Raw genomic sequence first — 18,182 nt, 5'->3', positions numbered from 1 at the left:
CAATACTTTGGTTTTTAGGATTCCTAAGGGGCTTGACAGGGTAAATGCTGAGAGTCTGTCTCCACTCATGGCAGAATCTCGGACCAGACAGCATAGTCTCAGAATAAAGGGATGCCAATTCAAGATTAAGTCCATACTGAGACTCTGAATGGCTCAGAAAAGAAGCTGTTCCAGCATCATTAGCTAATGTCTTATTGGAATGGGGCTAATTTTGGCTTTGCGTGGTAGATAGGATGGAACAATCAGAAGAGATGTATGACCAATGTATGATCAGCTATCACCCTTGTATTTTATCACTGAAATAACCCTCATTGTCTCTTACAATCACAAACTCAAAATTGTGTGGGAAGCAATATTCTGCAAAATTATTCATCAGCCTTTGATACACTTCATTGCTGCCTGCCTTTGGGTGCTGTGGGAAGTCTTGAACCCAATTTAGTTTAAGTATCAACTTAATAAAACACATGCTGAGTTCGTTAAATGTGGAAATAATCAGAATTTGAGAAAGTTGACAACAGTGTACGCACTGTACTCCATGCTGATGGATAGATGACAAACACTGTTTGATGAAGGTGCTGTCTGGGATGGTGTTTCATCACTACAGCCAAATGCGAGAGTGCAGAGTTTGCACATTCTCCTCATGTCTGTGTGAGTTTCCTCTGGGTACACCAGCTTCCTCCCTCAGTCTTCATGGTCCAGGAGAGATTTATTTCCTCACAGGAAGCTGGATATAGAACCCATCTCATTGTCATTCCACACCCATCAGTGGTACTGTCCACACCTCCAGAAGGTGCAGGGTTGAAGGTGAACATTAGCCTCCCCAGTGCTAATTTCACACTCACACTCACACTCACATTCACACTTACACACAGAGGTGCCTTTGCTAACTATCTAACTGCACCACAAGCACCAGCTGAGCATGGCTCATGTCTGCAGGCTCACTGTCTGTCCAAAAGTAGAGATTCACGACAGTGACTTTTCCCACCTTGATTAGCACAACTAAATGCTTAGAAAATGTACTTTTCAAAAATCATACACTACATTGGAAAGCTATGGAGTTCCCGTAGAAAAATCATGCTAAATTTTTACTTATTCATTCATTCTGACAATTGACTCATAGTCATGTTAGTTTCTTAATCACAGGTTTTCATTGAATTCATATTCCACCACCTGCGACAGCAGGATTTGAACCCTGGTCCCCAGGACGTTACCTAAGTCTCCAATTAATAAATCAAGTGATAATACCACTGTCTCCCAACATAGAACTGCTGCACGTTCTTGACTAAGTAACAAAATGACCATTGCCCGCGCGACCTCTCAATGAATTTTCTTGCGATTGTTTGAAGGATGGTCGACTCTGTCCAGGAGACCAGCTAGTTGCTATAAACAAAAAGTCTCTGATTGGAGTGACGTATGAGGAAGCCAGGAGCATCCTCAATAAAATGGCGATCACGTAAGTAGCCATTTCACACACTATATGTGAGCTCTGTGGCTCAGGAATAGCACTTTTGCCTTGGAGTCAGATGTTGCTGATCACCTGCAGGCAGCTGTCCAGGAGTGTCATCTTCCTGATCGGACATCCAGTTGTCTGCTGTATGCTCCTGGATGGATATTAAAAAAAAATTCAATGGCACCATGTTGGAGAAGAATGGGCGAGGTTTCCCAACCTCCTGACTGACATCTATCAATCAGGGAGCTCTGAAAATATTGCACTCATTTATTCAAAACAAGCACAGAGAATGTTGGAGAAACTCAGTAGGTCTGGAAGCGCTTATGAAGAGAGAAACACTGTTAACGTTTTGAGTCAGAGTCACCTCGGACTGAAGGAAAAAGGAGTTATACCAGACTCGAAGCATTAGTTCTGTTTCTCTCTCCACAGATGCTGCCAGAACTACTGAGTTTCTTCAGCATTCCCATGTGTCTTGTTTCAGACTTTCTGCAGTATGTCACCCTTATTTGAGTGCAGAGGGAGGGAATTGCAGACCTAATGGTGTGGGCACAGGCAAAATTAGCACAGCAATTAAAAGCAGAAGATACTAGAATTGGAGGAGCGCTGAGGTTCTGGAGAGTGTGGGAGGTTAGAGATGTGGAGGCTGGACCCATGGAGGGAACCCTGAAAACAGGGAGGAAATTATCGAAATCAAAGCTTTTTTTCACTGAGAAATAACCCAGGTCGGCAAGCACCTGGCATTGCATATTTTTAAGGTCAGAAGTCACATGACACCAGGTTATAGTCCAACAGGTTTATTTGAAATCACAAAGGAGCAGTGCTCTGAAAGCTTGTGTTTTCAAATAAACCTGTCGGACTATAGCCTGGTGTCATGTGATTTGTGTCCACCCTGGTCCAACACCGGTACCTCCACGTCTTGAAAATTTGTAAGGCAGACGTAGATAGATTCGTGTTAGGCAAGGGAATCAAAGATTTTAAGGATTGGGTGGGAATGTGGGAATTCGAAACTCAAACAGATCGGCCATGACCTGACTGATTGACAGAGCCAGCTTGAGGGATTGAATGGCCTGATGCACTCTTATTTTGTACGTGAGCGAATGCGAATCAGTGCAAGTGAGGACACAGGTAGGAGAGCACTGGATGAGCTTAAATTTTCACAATATTTATAATTTATTTAAAGGAATCAAGGAACCATAACAATTGCCTTTTTACCAGGCAAGGGGTCTACACATTCTGCTGCTTCATTACACAACGGGGACCACTCAATGCAGAAAAGCACTGGAAATAGCTACAATTCTTGTAGGATGAAGGTTCATGTGAGAACACCTAAGGTAAGTATAATTGTATTCTTTTATATTGAAATTCCCAGCAATTGCCAAACAGTTATGCTTGCTGTGTATCCCACGTATGAGTAATCATCTTAAAGTCTCTTGCCTTATTCCTATCCTCAATAGTTCCAAGTTCAGCTGCAGTCTAGTGTCACAGAGGCTATTCTCACTCCTGTGCCAGGAGGCCATGCTGGTGCATTCTGTACATTTGTGTGTAAAATAGGTGCTGCCTTTCAGAAGTGACGTTAAACCAGAGGTCTATTGTCTCTTGCATCAGGTGGATGTTAAAGGACGCCTGCCCCTATTTGAATGGAGATCTGTGGGAGGGAAGGGAGGATTCTGCGCTCTCTCCAGCTCCCTGGTCAATAGTTATTCCCCAACAAAGACCCAAAAGCTGTTTGTTCCCTGCTACATTTTCCACATCACCACAGTGACTACCCTTCTAAAGAACTTTGCAGCTCTGATGAAGAGTCATCTAGACTTGAAACACTGGCTTGCTGTCTCTCTCTCTCTCCATCAATGCTACATGACCCACTGTGAGGTCCAGCAATTTTGCTTTTCAACACAGATTCCAGCTTCTGCTGTAGTTTGCTCCTTCATTGCCTACAAAGTCCTTTCGGGCCATCCTGTGGTCATGAAAGGAAGTGTCGGAGCGCAAATCTCTCTTTTCAAGCAGCATTGAAAAACAGGTGTGAAGAATTAACCAAGCCATCAATTTAGGTTCTGTGGAATGAGCATTGTAGCTGAACGTCTTATAGTTGTAAGGTGACTATGAGAGGATGTGAATAAGTTAGCTATCAAAAAGACAATGCCTTTTGATCATGACAGGCCAAAGATTTGTTGGAAATGTAAACTGCCTTGAACAAAATAGGCAAATAAATCAACTCAATTTCTTTGTTAGCCTTAAGACAGCTAGAAAATATGATTTTGATCAGACTAACAAGAATTGTTTTAAATCCCTACTCTGGAATACCGATGTGAGACATCTTGAGACAAAGTTGCCTCAGCCTAACTAACGTTATCATACATTTGCAATGATCCAGTATAAGGGTACAGCAGGTAGGAAGGAAGGCAAATGGAATTTTGGTATTAATTGCTGAAGGAATGGAATAAAAAACGTAGGGGAAGGTTGCCGCAGTTGTACAAGGCATTGATGAGACTGAATCTGGAGCATTTGGGCCCCTTACTTTGGGAAGGATGTCATTGCAATCGAGATAGTTCGGAGAAGGTTCACCAGTTTGATTCCGGAGATGAAAGGTTTGTCTCATGAGGAGAAATTCAGCATTTCAGGTTAATGCTTCCCCGAATTTTGAAGAATGAAGGAGATCTAGTTGAAGTGTCGAAGATGCTAAAGGGAATTGACCAAGCAGGGTGTACATCAGATGTTTACCCATGTGGGGAATCATAGAAAATCGTGGTTTTAGGCTAAAGAGTGGCAGGATTAAAGTAGAGATGAGGAGGGGTTACTTCTCACAAAAGTTGGGAGTCTGTGGAATTAGAATGAGCTTTATTGTCACACTCATTCACATGAGAACAGTGGAGAGCTAACAAATTGCCACTTATGGTGCAACTTAGGTACTAAGGGATCTAGGTACAGATTCTTAAGTACAAATTCTTCAGGAAAGACAAGTAAGAAAAATAAAGAAAAAAAATGTTCCGCAATAAATTAGAAAAATAGAGAAATAAGGATTTAGAATAACAGTCCCTCCAACCCAGGACACTTCGGGCTTCACCTCAAGGCTGGGATTTCCAGGAGTTTGAGTCCACGCTGAGGCCAGGAGTTCGAATCCAAGTCCACCCAGAGCGTGGTGGATTTCAGCACGCTGGATAATTTAGGGAGAAGATGGACAGATTTCTAATTAATAATGGATGAAAGGGTTGTGGGGAGTGGAGTTGATGCTGTTAAATAATGCAGCAGGCTTGAGGTCCTGATTGACCTATTCCTGCTCCCGGTTCTTGTGTTCTCATATTTTGCCTCTTCGGACCCCTGCAGTTTTGTTCAGTCATTAGGGTACCCATCTCCTGTTTGTGTCAATGGAGCCCCTACCCTGACTTCTGCAGAGATGGCCGGTCTGAGTTAGTCTTCCAGTCATTGTCCAGTGACTCCCACTCCACAGCATATGCATTGCACATCAGGCAGGGGAGGGGAAATGATGCCAGCTCTGGGTCAAGACCTCTGATATGTCAGGGTCAGTTACAAGCCTTGACCTTACAGTGTGTTGGCATCAGTGGACCAAGAGCGCACTAGCCATTCAATTAAAGACAATGCAGACTGTCTCACAGAGCTGGACAGCCAGTGGAGACACACCACCCCACCTCATAGCCTGGGGTTGTAAGAAAGAGAGAGTGAGAGAGAGAGAGAAGACACGCTGTCAGCAACTTTAAAACTTAAAAACAGTCAAAGTTGCGGGGCCAACCATCACAGCAGAAGGGAATCAGTCCACAAGGTCTGTAACTATCTGGTTGGGCAGGTGTGAGAAAAAGGTCTCAAAATCAACCCGAGTATTGGCTCCCTCTGCCCCACTAACAGATCACCTCCAAGCAGCTTCTGTACCTCCAGAGCTGAAGGGGGCCCCACACGCTGACTAGAACATGCCAGTCCACCTCTGACCCCTGAGCTTAATTAGCCACCCACCACCGCAGAGGCTTTAATGGCTGCTGGATGATGTACTGGAGAGCAGCTACAGACAAGAACCTGAGAATTAGGAGCTGGTGGAGGGCATTTGAACCATCAAGCCCGTTCTGTTATTTGATAAAATCATGGCTGATCGGATTGTGGCTTTGACTTTGCTGCCCTGCCTGCTCTCCCCATAACCTGTGACTCCCCTTTCAACCAAACCAATTGGCCTCTGAGGAAATGGGGTTGTAAATTGAGAAGTAGAGATGTATTACCTGATCGATATGACCAGCTAGTCCCGCGACACACAAATCTGTTACATTGTTGACCTATTCGTGAATGCAGCCCAACCTAGGAAGACTAATTACCTGTGCAATGTATTAGAAAACATTTGTGCTAATGATACACTCTGTCTTTTTCTCAACAGCCCCAACTTGAAGATCACTGTCCAGTGCCTTTCCAGTCACCTGACATTTGTCCACTACAGCTTACTGCCTCAGGTATCAACTCTCAATGGGGTGAGGGGTTTTGCACCTTCCAATTTCTTGTAACTCGCACAGTTTTGGAAAAGGGTTAACCAGATAATGGACTTTTCCTCCAGCTGTTCCTCACAAGTTCTCATCCAACATGTGGATAAATGGTGTTAGTCATTCCAACAACAATCAAGAAGCTCGACACCACCCAGGACAAAGGAGTTCACTTGATTAGCACCTCATCCACTACCACCAACTCCCTCTAATACTCCCTCTGCTCAGTAGCAGCAGTGTGTACTATCTATAAGTTGCACTGCAGATCCTTCCGAAGATCCTTCCAAACCCATGACCACTTCCATATAGAAAGACAAGGGCAACAGATACAATGAGAAAACCACCACCCCAAGTTTGCCTCTCTGCCACACACCATCCTGACCTGGAAATTTGTCGCTGGGCTAAAAAACTGGAATTTCCTCCCTAAAAACATCGTCGGTCTATCTACAGCACACAGACTGCAGTGAAGGCATCTGACCACCCTCTTCTGAAGGGCAGACTAGGGTCGGGCAATAAATGCTGGCACTGCCAGCGATGCCTACATGCTGCAAATTAATTAAAAGAAGTTCCTCAGGATGGCACAAGGTGTCCTCATGCAAATACAGAAATGTTCAGTATAATAATTGAGGAGGCTATCCACGTATGAATGAATGAATCAATCAATCAATGAGTGAGTGAATGAATGAATGAGTGAATGAATGAATGAATGAATGAATGAGTGAATTGTGTAAAGAGTCCAAGCTGTGATCCTCATTGGTCAGTTCAACTGTGTGTGACCAAGCTGCACAATTCTAGCCATTCCAAGGTGTCTATTAGCACATCCAATATAATGGCAATATAAGAGGATTTTAAAAAAAATACACAATCGAGGGATGTGGGTGCATACTGTGAGATGTCATTATAGACCTCTGGAGCAGGTGGGACTTGACCCCAGGTTTTCTGTGCCAGAGGTAGGGACCTAACACTACACCACACGGGGTGCCTAAGAATTAACTTCAACACTATCCACCAATAGAAAACAACTGGAAAAGGTAGTTAAAAAAGCAGGAAGTTGATCACTTGCTCCCAAAAAATTAACAGTAGAGATTAACACATGTAGAAAGAAGTTTGAATGCCCAGTGACCAATTTAAAAGATTAATTTCCAAGATTCCAATTTGATGACTTACATTGCAACAAACAAAAGGCAACGTTGCTGAACAATATTTTTGTAAGCAACTTGTACTTTAACTACAGAACAAAACTCCCCCTGTTTAACATTTAAAACCAGTAATAACCTTCTGCTCCACAGCTATACTTTTAATGATCCCTCTGGCAGACATTCAGTTCTTCTGGGTCACTCCTTGATGATGCTTAGCTTCCAGGGGCTTGCTTCTGTTCCTTTCCTTTCCCAACCAGGCAACGTCTTAACCCAGAGCTATCTATCATAGCAACAGTTTAACTGGAGATTATCCTCGCTCAAACTAAGCACATCTCTCATTTTAAATCCTCATGAAATGGGTCTTTTCAATCTGAGCATAAGTGTCCTACACGCACTCCTATGTGTATTTTCCCACTCCTATCTGTTCTCTGTCTGTCACCGATCTAAGCAGACTGTGTTGTGAAATTCAGGGTTATCTTTCGGGAGAGGAGAGTCATCAGAGATAATGGAAACTGCAGATGCTGGAGAAACCAAGATAACAAAATGTGAAGCTGGATGAACATAGCAGGCCAAGCAGCATCTCAGGAGCACAAAAGCTGACGTTTCGGGCCTAGACCCTTCATCAGAAAAGGGGGATGGGGAGAGGATTCTGAAATAAATAGGGAGAGAGGAGGAGGCGGACCAAAGATTGATAGAGGAGAAGATAGGTGGAGAGGAGAGTATGGGTGGAGAGGCAGGGAGGGGATACATCAGTCCAGGGAGGACGGGTCTCGATGTTCTAGATGTAGATATGGTCACGGTTGGGGCAAAATTGGGAAGGCATGAATATAGGCTGTAGTCCTTTGGGGATGATCTGGTTCCATAGGCAGGTGCTGAGGAAGTTGATGTGACTGTGGTACCTGGTTTTCTTCAGGACATGGTCGAGCAGTTTCAAGGCTGAAGAGGTTACAAGAGAGTTGCAGTGGGAGAGAGATTCCCTGAGGTTGGTCCGGAGGGAGGAGGGTAACCTCCTTCAGGTTATCCTTCGGGAGAACCTTGTTATATGATCCCACAATGCCTTCTTATGTATCCTTTGCTCTTAAAGCCCATCTCCAAGGAAACATGAATTGTATGGGCCTTATATCCAAATAGAAATTCTGTTTTGCTCTCCCTAAGCTCCCAATGTGTTATTAAATGGACAGTTTAACCTAATTTAATGGTATAATACAATTGTTTCAGTTACCCTCCTATAGTAAAGGGTTTGGATCATACTTAGACCAGGGATGAATGGTGCTGAATGCAAGAACATATTGAGCACAGGCCCAATGTTCTAACAAGCAGTCTGAGCTCAACCTTAATAAAACCATATCGTTCTGAGATCCAGTTCATTCTGTTGGAAATACTGTGTGCCAAACTCTTCAATGATTTAACAAAATGTGCTTAGATACATGTATCGGAGTAAGAACATGAAGAAAAAAGAAAGGATTCAGCATTTCATTCAGGGTCCTGTTAAAGTTGTTTCAGCATGCACAGAAGGAGTTCAAATAAAGATGGTTTGGATTTGGCTGACATTGGTGTGTCTTGGAAACCAAGGTATTGGACTTTAATACTACAAAATCTCCAGGTCTAATGGGGAGCTGCACACACATTTCAACTTATCAATAGCTCACATCATTGTGTAATGCTTTGGCACCATGGGTCCTACAGGATAATGTAAATTGGACAATTTACCTGTATTTTTCAACTGAGCTGTTTTACTGTATGCAAGGTCCCACCAACAGCACAAACTCTTGCTGGATTTGTCCTTGATCTCACTCAATGTTCTAGCTACAGCTAGTGACAGAACAAAGGTACGAGCACACCAGACACAAACTTGTTACATTCTGTATGTCATGAGGCTGTCCAAAGTATAAGGCTGAATGTAAACCTCTCTCTGATTGCACATGGGTGTTTCATCCAGTTTTGAGGAAGCATTGTGCCTTTTTTTAAGGAACATCAACTACTTATTAGGCTGAAGCAAGGGTGAACTGGAGCTTGCATACATCTGCATCCACCAGGACTCTGTTGTTTCAGGTGTTAAACCAAGAATTATGCAGAATCCAGAATAATCTGAAATTCCTCCAGAGAGTGAGAGTTTAAAACTTTTAACGTTGCAAACACTGAATTTGACATGGATTATCATGTGTTATTCCTTCTCTATAGCTGCCAAAACATCCATTCAGAAAGAAGTGCCCAGTATCAAACGTAAAGTCTCTCTGGACCCCCATGTTCGGTTAAAGGTGGATAAGCTCGAGTTGGTAAGTGCTTCTCTCCCAAATCTCTTCCATTTCCTCTTCCTCCTTAATGTTTGAAATTACAGTGAGTAAATTAGTTTTGTAAACTGGGATCCGGGGGGACAAAAGCATTACATTTTCTTGATTATTTAGATGTAGGTGGAAAAAAGCATGTATTAAAATATCTGTGTGAAGCAATGGAACAAACATTCAAGACCTTGAAGAAGTTGAAAGAAAAACTTAAGCAGTTATAAAGAAAGGGTGGATAGGCTGGGACTTTTATCACTGGAGAGCAGGAGTTCGAGAGGTGACCTGATAGAAGTTCATAAAATAATAAGAGGTATCGATAGAGTTAATGGTAATTGTCTTTTCCCTGGGATGAGGGATTTCAAGATTAGGAGGCACATTTTCAAGGTGACAGGAGAGAGATTTAGGGTGGTTTTCATGTGGAATTAATTCCTGAACAAGTGGTGGATGCAGGTGCAATTACAATGTTCAAAAGTTATTCGGATGGATTTGTGAATAGGAAAGGTTTGGAGGGATATGGTCCAGGAGCAGGCAGGTGGGACTAGTTTAGTGTGTGATTATGTTTGAAATGGACTGGTTGGACCGAATGGTCTGTTTCTGTGCTGCATGACTCTTTGATGTGCAGTTATCGCAACCCACTATTTTTAACAAAATAATTCAACAAGTAATTCAGAGGAATTTTTTTTCCATGGTTAAGAGGCTAGAACGTAGAACTTGCCACTACATGAAGTCTGCAAGGTGAGCTACCTTAAGGATGATTACAGAATGGATTTGAGGCTATGTGATGGGGTTAGATGAAGTAAGGTGACAGAAGCATTAATGTGGAGCTTAAACCATGACATTGACTGATTAGTTTAAATGGTTTATCCGTGTTAAATGGCTTATCTGCACTGTAAACTCTATGTACACTTGCACTATATTACATAGAGGTTATGCATTGATACAGATACAGTTATCCATAATTTTTACACCCTTGCTGTAATTTTGACTGTCGTAGGCACTGAAGTACCTTGGTTTACATGTCACAGAAGAACGAACAAGACAACTGAGGCTCAGTCTCACAAATGATTCACAGGGAACCGTGGCCTTTGGAGGTAATGACAGCCTTTCAAATTAAAATGGCTTTCTGGTAGCATTCTTTCCTTCCCTCATTTCTTTCCTTTTGTTCCCCAGCGGGGAAGGTGAGGCAGAAGTTTCTGTAGCCGTTAGCAGTGTAGATTGGTTAGCAGTAAATCCCCAGGCCCTAACAAACGGCATTGTAGGAGCATCTGAAACACACAGCTGCAAAGGGAAGGGAATAAGACTCACCTCCACCTTCTCATGGGTAATTAAGTAGTGCTATAAATACTGACCACGTCCCAGAAATCAAAAGAAATAATAAGAATTGCATCAACGCGGAATGTGAGCATTGCCTCCATGCCTGCTCAGTTCTAGTTTGCTGTTATAAAGTCTGGCATCTAAAATATCCAACATGGATCAAATGCTTCTTCATTGGAAAGAAGACTAAGTTAGAGGGAAAACCATCTTCAGATCACACTTCCCACCTCAAGGGGTCAGAAATCAAGGACAGTGTGCAATGATTTAATAAGTGTACTTGGTCAGTTCATGCCCAGAAAGGGGCAAGTCTCCCATCCTCAATATTAACAGCCTCTTGCTCCATTCCTATCTCAGTTCTCTGGCCCCGCAGACTCGGTGCTTTGTCATATTACAATGAGATAGGCACAGTGTTGAAATATGCTGACGCATTCCTGTTTGTAAATAAACCTTGTGCTGCGAGTGTTAAATTTACTTTATGACGAGGGAACAAGCCAATCAGTTAAAGACAAAACAAACTGTGGATGCTGCAATCCAAGGCAGACAAACAGGAGGCTGGAAGAACGCAGCAGGCCAGGCAGCATCTGGAAAAAGGAACAGTCAATGTTTTACAACTGGATGTTGGGGTAGGAGGAGGAGCTGCAGATAAAGGGGGTGGGAGGAGGTGGAGGTGGAAGTGGATTGCTGGTGATAGGTGGACACTGATGGCAGGTACGACCTGGTTGGTCAATGGGAGGGCTGATTCCGGTTGGTGGAAGGGAGGGTCAGAAGGTGGAATGGAAGGGAGGAGGTGAGTCTGGAAGGGGAGGTGGGGAACGGGTGGCAAGGCTGTTTGAAATTGGAGAATGGAATGTTGAGTCCTCCTGGCTGTAGGGAGCTCAGGCAGAGATAAGGTGTTGTTCTTCAAATTTACATTCCGAAAGCTAATCAATCCCGCCCACACACATGTAGAACCAGTTTCACTCATTGCATAATTATGTCATAACTGCCTCCAGTATCATATCCTCAATTATAATCTTGTCACATCAGAGTATTAATTTTGCAAAGGCAAAAGATCAGTGAAGGGTTGAATGATATTGAATCTACTCATCAAATTCCCAAAGTAATGTACTCTGGTATGATAGATTTACAGAATGGAAAAAACCGTCAGGAGATCCCATAAATTGGATTTTAATACATATCCCATTTATGCAAGCAGGACTGTAGCAGTAATTGACAGTATAGAAATTGTATTTCCTAATGTGTAAATGGTTGGCATTACTTACAGATTCACTTATGTTCCTATACATAATGAATAGACTAAAACTGTGGCTGTTGAGCAGGGGGACGCATGCTTGTAGTCTGAATAACGTGAATAAATGTTTCTAAGATTGGCTCCAGTTCAATCTTTTTCACTATGTTTCCTGAAAAGAAACAATAACAAACTGAAAATGGGAGAATGGCCCTTACTTCTTGAACATGATTTACCTCTTCCTCACTTCATTGGCAGCTGACAATTGCGCAAATGATCCAGCCCTTGTCAACCACCTGTAAATTATAGCAGGACCTAACACATCTTCCCTGTTTCTCTGCTATCCATATTTTGCTGCCTACTGATAGCCCATCCCCAAGCACGCACACACACACACATACGTGCACACATGCGCGCGCGCGCACGCACACACGCGAACACTCAGATACAGAAACATGTATATACACACACACACACACACACACACACACACACACACACACACACACACACACGGACACTCATGTAGACTCTCCCATGCAGACTAACACATGCGTACGCTACAAAGCAGAATAATTGGCTGATATCATAGTGGGAGAGAGGAGTAAAAATCTCTTTCCATCTCGCCTGTGGTGGGAGGAGCTGAATCCTGTCCTAGAGGCCCTCAGCCACAATAAAGGCAGATGAGAATCTGTGGGGTTTCTGACAAGTTTGCAGTTTGGTTTCTGCTGGTGGGTAAAGAAATAACATTGAGTAAACTTTGTAGATTTTGTGCAGGCAGCAAGAATTAACTTGCCACAGGAGCTGGAGGATGTTGGCCTAGGTCAAAGACCCCTGATGTTTTCACCTCATGAAGTAGCGAACCTTTTGGATACAACAGCTTTCCAATCCCCGGTAAGAGAGTTACCTTCACCAGCCTAGATGCCAGTTGCTGGAATTCCCACTCTAAACCTTACCCCCACTGTATCCTCATTAAAGATGCTCATTCGAACCCCCTGTTTGACCATATGTGACCACCTGTACTCATGGCCCATTGTATAGATCTGTGCCACTTGTGTTCGCCTGTGCACTTTGGTATCAACGCAAATCTTATCATTTAATTCATGAAAAGTTTGAATTCAGCACCCCTTGAAATAGCTGGAAAACTAAGTTGTGAGTGGGATACACTTTACAGAGAAATTTTGAAAGGTTAAGTGAATGGGCAAACGTTGGCAAATGGAGTATAATGTAGGAAAATGTGAAGTGGTTTGTTTTGCAAGGGAGAAGAAAAGAACAGAACATTGTTTAAATGAAAAAAAAGCTACAGAAAGCTGCAACTCAAAGGGGCTTGGGGGAACTTGTGCATGAAACACAGAAAGTTAGCACCCAGGTGCCACAGGTAAATGGTAAGGCGAATGGAAATGTTGGCCCTTATTTCAGGGATTGGAGTGTAAGAGCAGGGGAGTCTCACTGCTACTATACAAGGTGCTGGTGAGACCCCCATCGGAGGACAGTGAGCGGCTTTACTCCCCCTTTAATTAAGGAAAAATATTGTTTCATTGGAGCCAGTTCAGTTCGCTGGGATGGTCCCTGGTAAGGTGGGATTGCCTACTGAGCAAAGGCTAAACAGTTTGGGACTCATTGAAATTTAGAAAAATGAGAGGTGATCTGATTGAAAAATGTACAGGGCTTGGCAGGGCAGATGCTGAGAGAATGTTGCCCCTCGTGAGAGAGACTGGGACCAGAGGACATAGTGTCAGAACAAAAGGCACCCATTTATGACTGAGATGATGAGGAATTTCTTCACTTAGAGGGCTGTGAGTCTTTGGAACTCCTTGCCACAGAGAGCAGCGGGGGCAGAGTCCCTGTGTATATTTAAGACGGTGATGGATAGATTCTTGGATTAGTTGGAGAATAAAGGGTTAGAGGGAAAGGGAAGGAAAGTGGTTGTGAGGGAATGTGTGATCAGACATGATCGTATTGAATGGCAGAGCAGGCTCAAAGGGCTGAATGGCCTACTCCTCTTCCTAATTCTCACAGTCTTCCAGTCACCAGGAAAGACAGGCCAGGGCTTAGTTTTTGAAGTCCAGCATAAGACTGTCTTTCACAGTTTTCCTCCTTTGCTCTCTAAATTTTAGATCTTTAGCTCCAAAGCCTTCCATGACACTGAGAACGTGGACCACCTGCAGTCAGAAGTAACTGAATTGCATCAGGAAATTAAGAGATTGAAGGTGAGGGTTATTTTTGCAGAGGATGTGGTGTAATGATATTTAATATCCTGTTGTTAAGCTGCTCGACTTCACCCAGCAGGATTAGTTTGGCAAGAGTTCTTGCATTAGTTATGACTCTTATTGATTGTGTTTGAATGCTGCGTTAATCTCGCTAGCTGATTTTTGTCAGTACACCACAAGTTGTCCAACAATTTACCAGCAGCAACCTTAAATCTTAGCTCTTCCAGTAAATAAAAGCGTACCCCTGCATTCCATGAATTTACTCATGTTCACTTTGAGGCGATAATATTTATGATGAGCATGGGAGGTTATTGATGACTGGTAACTCGAAAAATCTTCTTTATCTATATTAAGAAAGAATTATCTTTTACAAGATTCAAGCAACATTAATCGTGATAACAATACTATAGTGATCAATTGTGATTGTCTGATTCAAATCACTATTAAATGGGACCTACAGTCACAGGATTATTGAGATGGATAATCTGTAATATTGATAGCTGTTTGCTGTCTCACTTTTCCTCCGGCATTTCCATTTAATGAGATTTCTTTGCAGCTCCTCTCTTTCATCATAGCATTTTGTCCTTCCTCTTTATAAACTGTTGCAGTCCCATCTTAATACCCCTCCTAGTGCATCACTGGGAAGATATGAAAGTCAGTGTTTTAGCGGGTCATTAACTTACTCCTTTTTAACTGCCAGGATTGGCTGGCCTCTGCTGGGTGAGTCAGGTTAAAATCAGTCTTTTCATCCTATGCAATGCCCCGGACTAATATTCCAGAGGCCTGTGCTCATATTCTGGGAGATATTTGGGTTGGTAATGTGGCTCATTGGTTAGCATTGCTGCCTCATAGTGCCAAGATCCCTGGTTTGATTCCAACCTCAGGCACCTGTCTGTGTGGAGTTTGCATGTTGTCTGCGTGGGTTTCCTCCCACAGTCCAAAGATGTGCAGGTTAGATTGAAAAGCCATGGCAGAATGCAGGGTTACAGGGATTTGCTAGGTGGGGCTGGGTCTGGGTGAGATGCCCCTCAGGGGGTCAGTGTTGATTGGATGGGCCAAATGGCCTGCTCCCACACTGTAGGGATCCTGTAAAAGACGAGTTCAAATCTCGCTGCCTGGTGTGCTTTAATTCTAATTCTGGAATTATAAATGGTGACCATGAAATCTTTGTCAATGCACAATTAAAATAGTGTAAGACTTCACTCTTCATGATCAGTTGACCATTTCACAGATAGGAGGTTTTGAAGTCATTCTGGCAAAATACAGCAACCAATTAGATAAAGCGATGTCTTCCAGAGAGTTAAATGCCCGGATTATCTACTTTAGTATATTTTATGAGAGATTGCAAATGACTGGGAATGGAAGGTTTGAGTAATAGTGATAGGCTGGGATGTTTTTTCTCTGGAGAATGGGAGGCTGAGGGGTGACCTTAGAGAGGTTTATAAAACCCTGAGGGGTTTGGATAAGGTGAATGGTCTTTTCCCTAGGGTGGGGGATTTCAAGACTAAAGGGCAAATTTTTAAGGTGAGAGGAGAAAGATTTAAAAAAGACTTGTGGGCAATTTCTTTTACACAGAGAGCGGCTCGTCTATGGAATGAGCTGCCAGAAGAAGCGGTGGACGTGGGTACAACCATAATGTTTGAAAGACATTTAGTATGAAAGATTTGGAGGGATATGGGCCAAGCACAGACAGGCAGCTTGGAATTACAATCAGGATGGACTGGTTGGAATGAGGGGTCTGCATCTGTGCTGCATGACTCTATGACCAGGATTCAGGGAAAACCCCTGTTCTCCTCCAGCTGGTGTCATGGGCTCTGTTACATACATCTTGGGGACTGATGGAACTTAAACCTGTTCATTCATCCATCGGTAGATATTTTAGTATCAGGAGGAATAGTTCAGGACCTCTGACCCCTGAAGTCCTTTCTTGCAATCACAGGCTGTTATCAGGGAGATGGAGAAGGACAAGAAAGCACTGGAAGAGGAGCTGCAGCAGATCACCCAGGTTAGTGTGGACTCTTGCGGGAACAATGCAACATTAAACATCATTCCAGGGTCTGGGAAGGGTGCGCGAGTTGAACCGTAGGTGGTTCATCACGTTGTACAAGCTAGCTTCCCTGTCTGCGCTCTACGCAGAAGGTAAACCTGGATGGGGTGCAGTGTCTGTTCAACTTTGACCGCTACCAGCCTGACAATCTGCTTCTAAATCCAACAGAGAGCCACAGCCGCTGCTGCAGATAACAGGGGTCTGCAGAACAAGCTGCACTTGGCCAGTGCGGTTCAGCACGGGGCCCACTCTGCTGAACAGGACTATGAGGAGGCTGTATGTCTTCTGGAGGCCGAGATCTTGGACCTCAGATCCCAGCTGGAAGGAAAGGCACAGCGTCATTCAGCAGAGTTAGACAAGGTGGGTGATATAATGGTTACAGGGAGATGGATCAGATGTAAACATACAGCACAGTGGTATTATTACAGGACTGTTATTTCAGCAACCCAGGGCATGCTCCAGGGAACTGAGTTCAAATTTTACTAAAAGCAAATTCTTGGAATTGAGAGTTTAACGATTAGGCCGGGGGAAAAAAGCCCATCTGGTTCACTCAGGGAAGGAGACTCTACATCCTTACCTGGCCTGGCCTATATGTGACTCTGGACCCACAGCTATAGGGTTGACTCTGAACTGCCCTCTGGGCAATTAGGGATGGGCAATAAATGCTGCTGAGCCAGCGATGCCTACATCCTGCAAATGAATTTTATAAAAGGAGTGGAAGGCGGGCTCTCCTGACCCAGATGTTTCACTAGCCCCCACCAGGGAGCAATGGACAACACCAAGGTGAAGAAAGAGCTTGTAATATCATTTGAATATTGTGATTCTGTGCTTGACACATCCTTCCAGTTTTCCCACATGTTTGCAAGGTAGGATTGCCCGCCTCTGGAATCATTACCATACAGGTTATGGGTTTTCCTTTTCTAGAAGCACATTACTGAAGCTTTCTTGGTGTAGTGATAATATCCATACCTCTGAGCCAGGAGGCCCAATTAGAAGTCCCACCTGCTTCGGAGATGACTCAATAGCATCTAAAAGAACGTTAGTGACCCTTCTTAAAATAAAGCAGCTAATCCTTGACTCCAGCTGGCACGGTGGCTCAGTGGTTAGTGCTGATACCTCACAGCGCCAGGGACCTGGGTTCGATTCCAGCCTTCGACAACTGTCTGTGTGGGGTTTCACATTCTCCCTGTACCCTGGCTTCCTCCCACAATCCAAAAATGTTTAGGCTAGGTGGATTGGCTGTGCTGAACTTGCCTGTAGTGTCCAAGCAGCTGTAGGCTAGTTTGATGAGCCATGAGGATTGCGGAGTTACAGGGAGTGGGTAGCAGGGTGAGTCTGGGTGGAATGCTCTTTGGAGGGTCGGTATGGACTCAATGGGCCGAATAGCCTGTTTCCACACTGTAGAGGTTCTATTGCCCAATTCTGACTGACCTATCCCCTCCCTACCTCCCCACTTATACTCTCCTCTCCACCTATCTTCTCCTCTATCCATCTTCGGTCCGCCTCCCTCTCTCTCCCTATTTATTTCACAACCCTCTCCCCATCCCCCTTTTCTGATGAAGGGTCTAGACCCGAAACATCAGCTTTTGTGCTCCTAAGATGCTGCTTGGCCTGCTGTGTTCATCCAGCTCCACACTTTGTTATCTCTGACCCACAAGGATCAACATTTCTAATTCTGTGGGTTTACTCAACAAGTGTGCAGTTTGTTTTGAAAAGTGAAATCAAAAATAAATGATTGCACTTTTAGATAAAAATTAAATATGAAATCAAACCAAAGCTCCGTTCATTCCTGGATGCAACGGCTCCTATTGCAGTGAAGAGGGACAAGGGAGTTAGCCTGATTTCCTGCATACTATCTACCAGCCACTCAAGTCCTCCACTGTAAAACAGACTGCCTGGACATTACCACATCAGTTCCCACATTCACTTGTCACTTCCCATATTCTCCTCGCTGAAATTCCAGGCCTGTGCCAGCTCCTCTGATACTGATATCTATTTGGCAGGAAAATAATCAGGATCTGCGGGCAAGACTGTCAATTG

General features: G+C 43.7%; 1 protein-coding gene across 4 annotated transcripts in view; it reads left to right on the top strand.

Annotated features, from left to right (window-relative positions):
* The window catches only part of si:dkeyp-72e1.9 (syntaxin-binding protein 4), a 92,350-nt gene that overhangs the window by 42,360 nt on the left and 31,808 nt on the right, over positions 1 to 18,182 (top strand). For all 4 annotated transcript variants that reach the window (XM_059654143.1, XM_059654144.1, XM_059654140.1 and 1 more), the window contains exons 9-18: positions 1,347 to 1,453; positions 2,631 to 2,781; positions 5,823 to 5,895; positions 9,243 to 9,337; positions 10,338 to 10,434; positions 12,652 to 12,779; positions 14,003 to 14,095; positions 16,035 to 16,100; positions 16,311 to 16,502; positions 18,146 to 18,182. The exon at positions 18,146 to 18,182 is cut by the window's right edge and continues 80 nt beyond it. In XM_059654143.1, coding sequence (XP_059510126.1) covers positions 1,347 to 1,453; positions 2,631 to 2,781; positions 5,823 to 5,895; positions 9,243 to 9,337; positions 10,338 to 10,434; positions 12,652 to 12,779; positions 14,003 to 14,095; positions 16,035 to 16,100; positions 16,311 to 16,502; positions 18,146 to 18,182 — 1,039 coding nt within the window. The remainder of the gene's footprint in view (positions 1 to 1,346; positions 1,454 to 2,630; positions 2,782 to 5,822; positions 5,896 to 9,242; positions 9,338 to 10,337; positions 10,435 to 12,651; positions 12,780 to 14,002; positions 14,096 to 16,034; positions 16,101 to 16,310; positions 16,503 to 18,145) is intronic.

The sequence above is a fragment of the Stegostoma tigrinum genome, chromosome 23, assembly GCF_030684315.1.
Source record: "Stegostoma tigrinum isolate sSteTig4 chromosome 23, sSteTig4.hap1, whole genome shotgun sequence".
Lineage (NCBI taxonomy): Eukaryota > Metazoa > Chordata > Chondrichthyes > Orectolobiformes > Stegostomatidae > Stegostoma > Stegostoma tigrinum.
The sequence above is the reverse complement of the archived record's forward strand: the minus strand, read 5'-3'. Positions and strand labels throughout refer to the sequence as shown.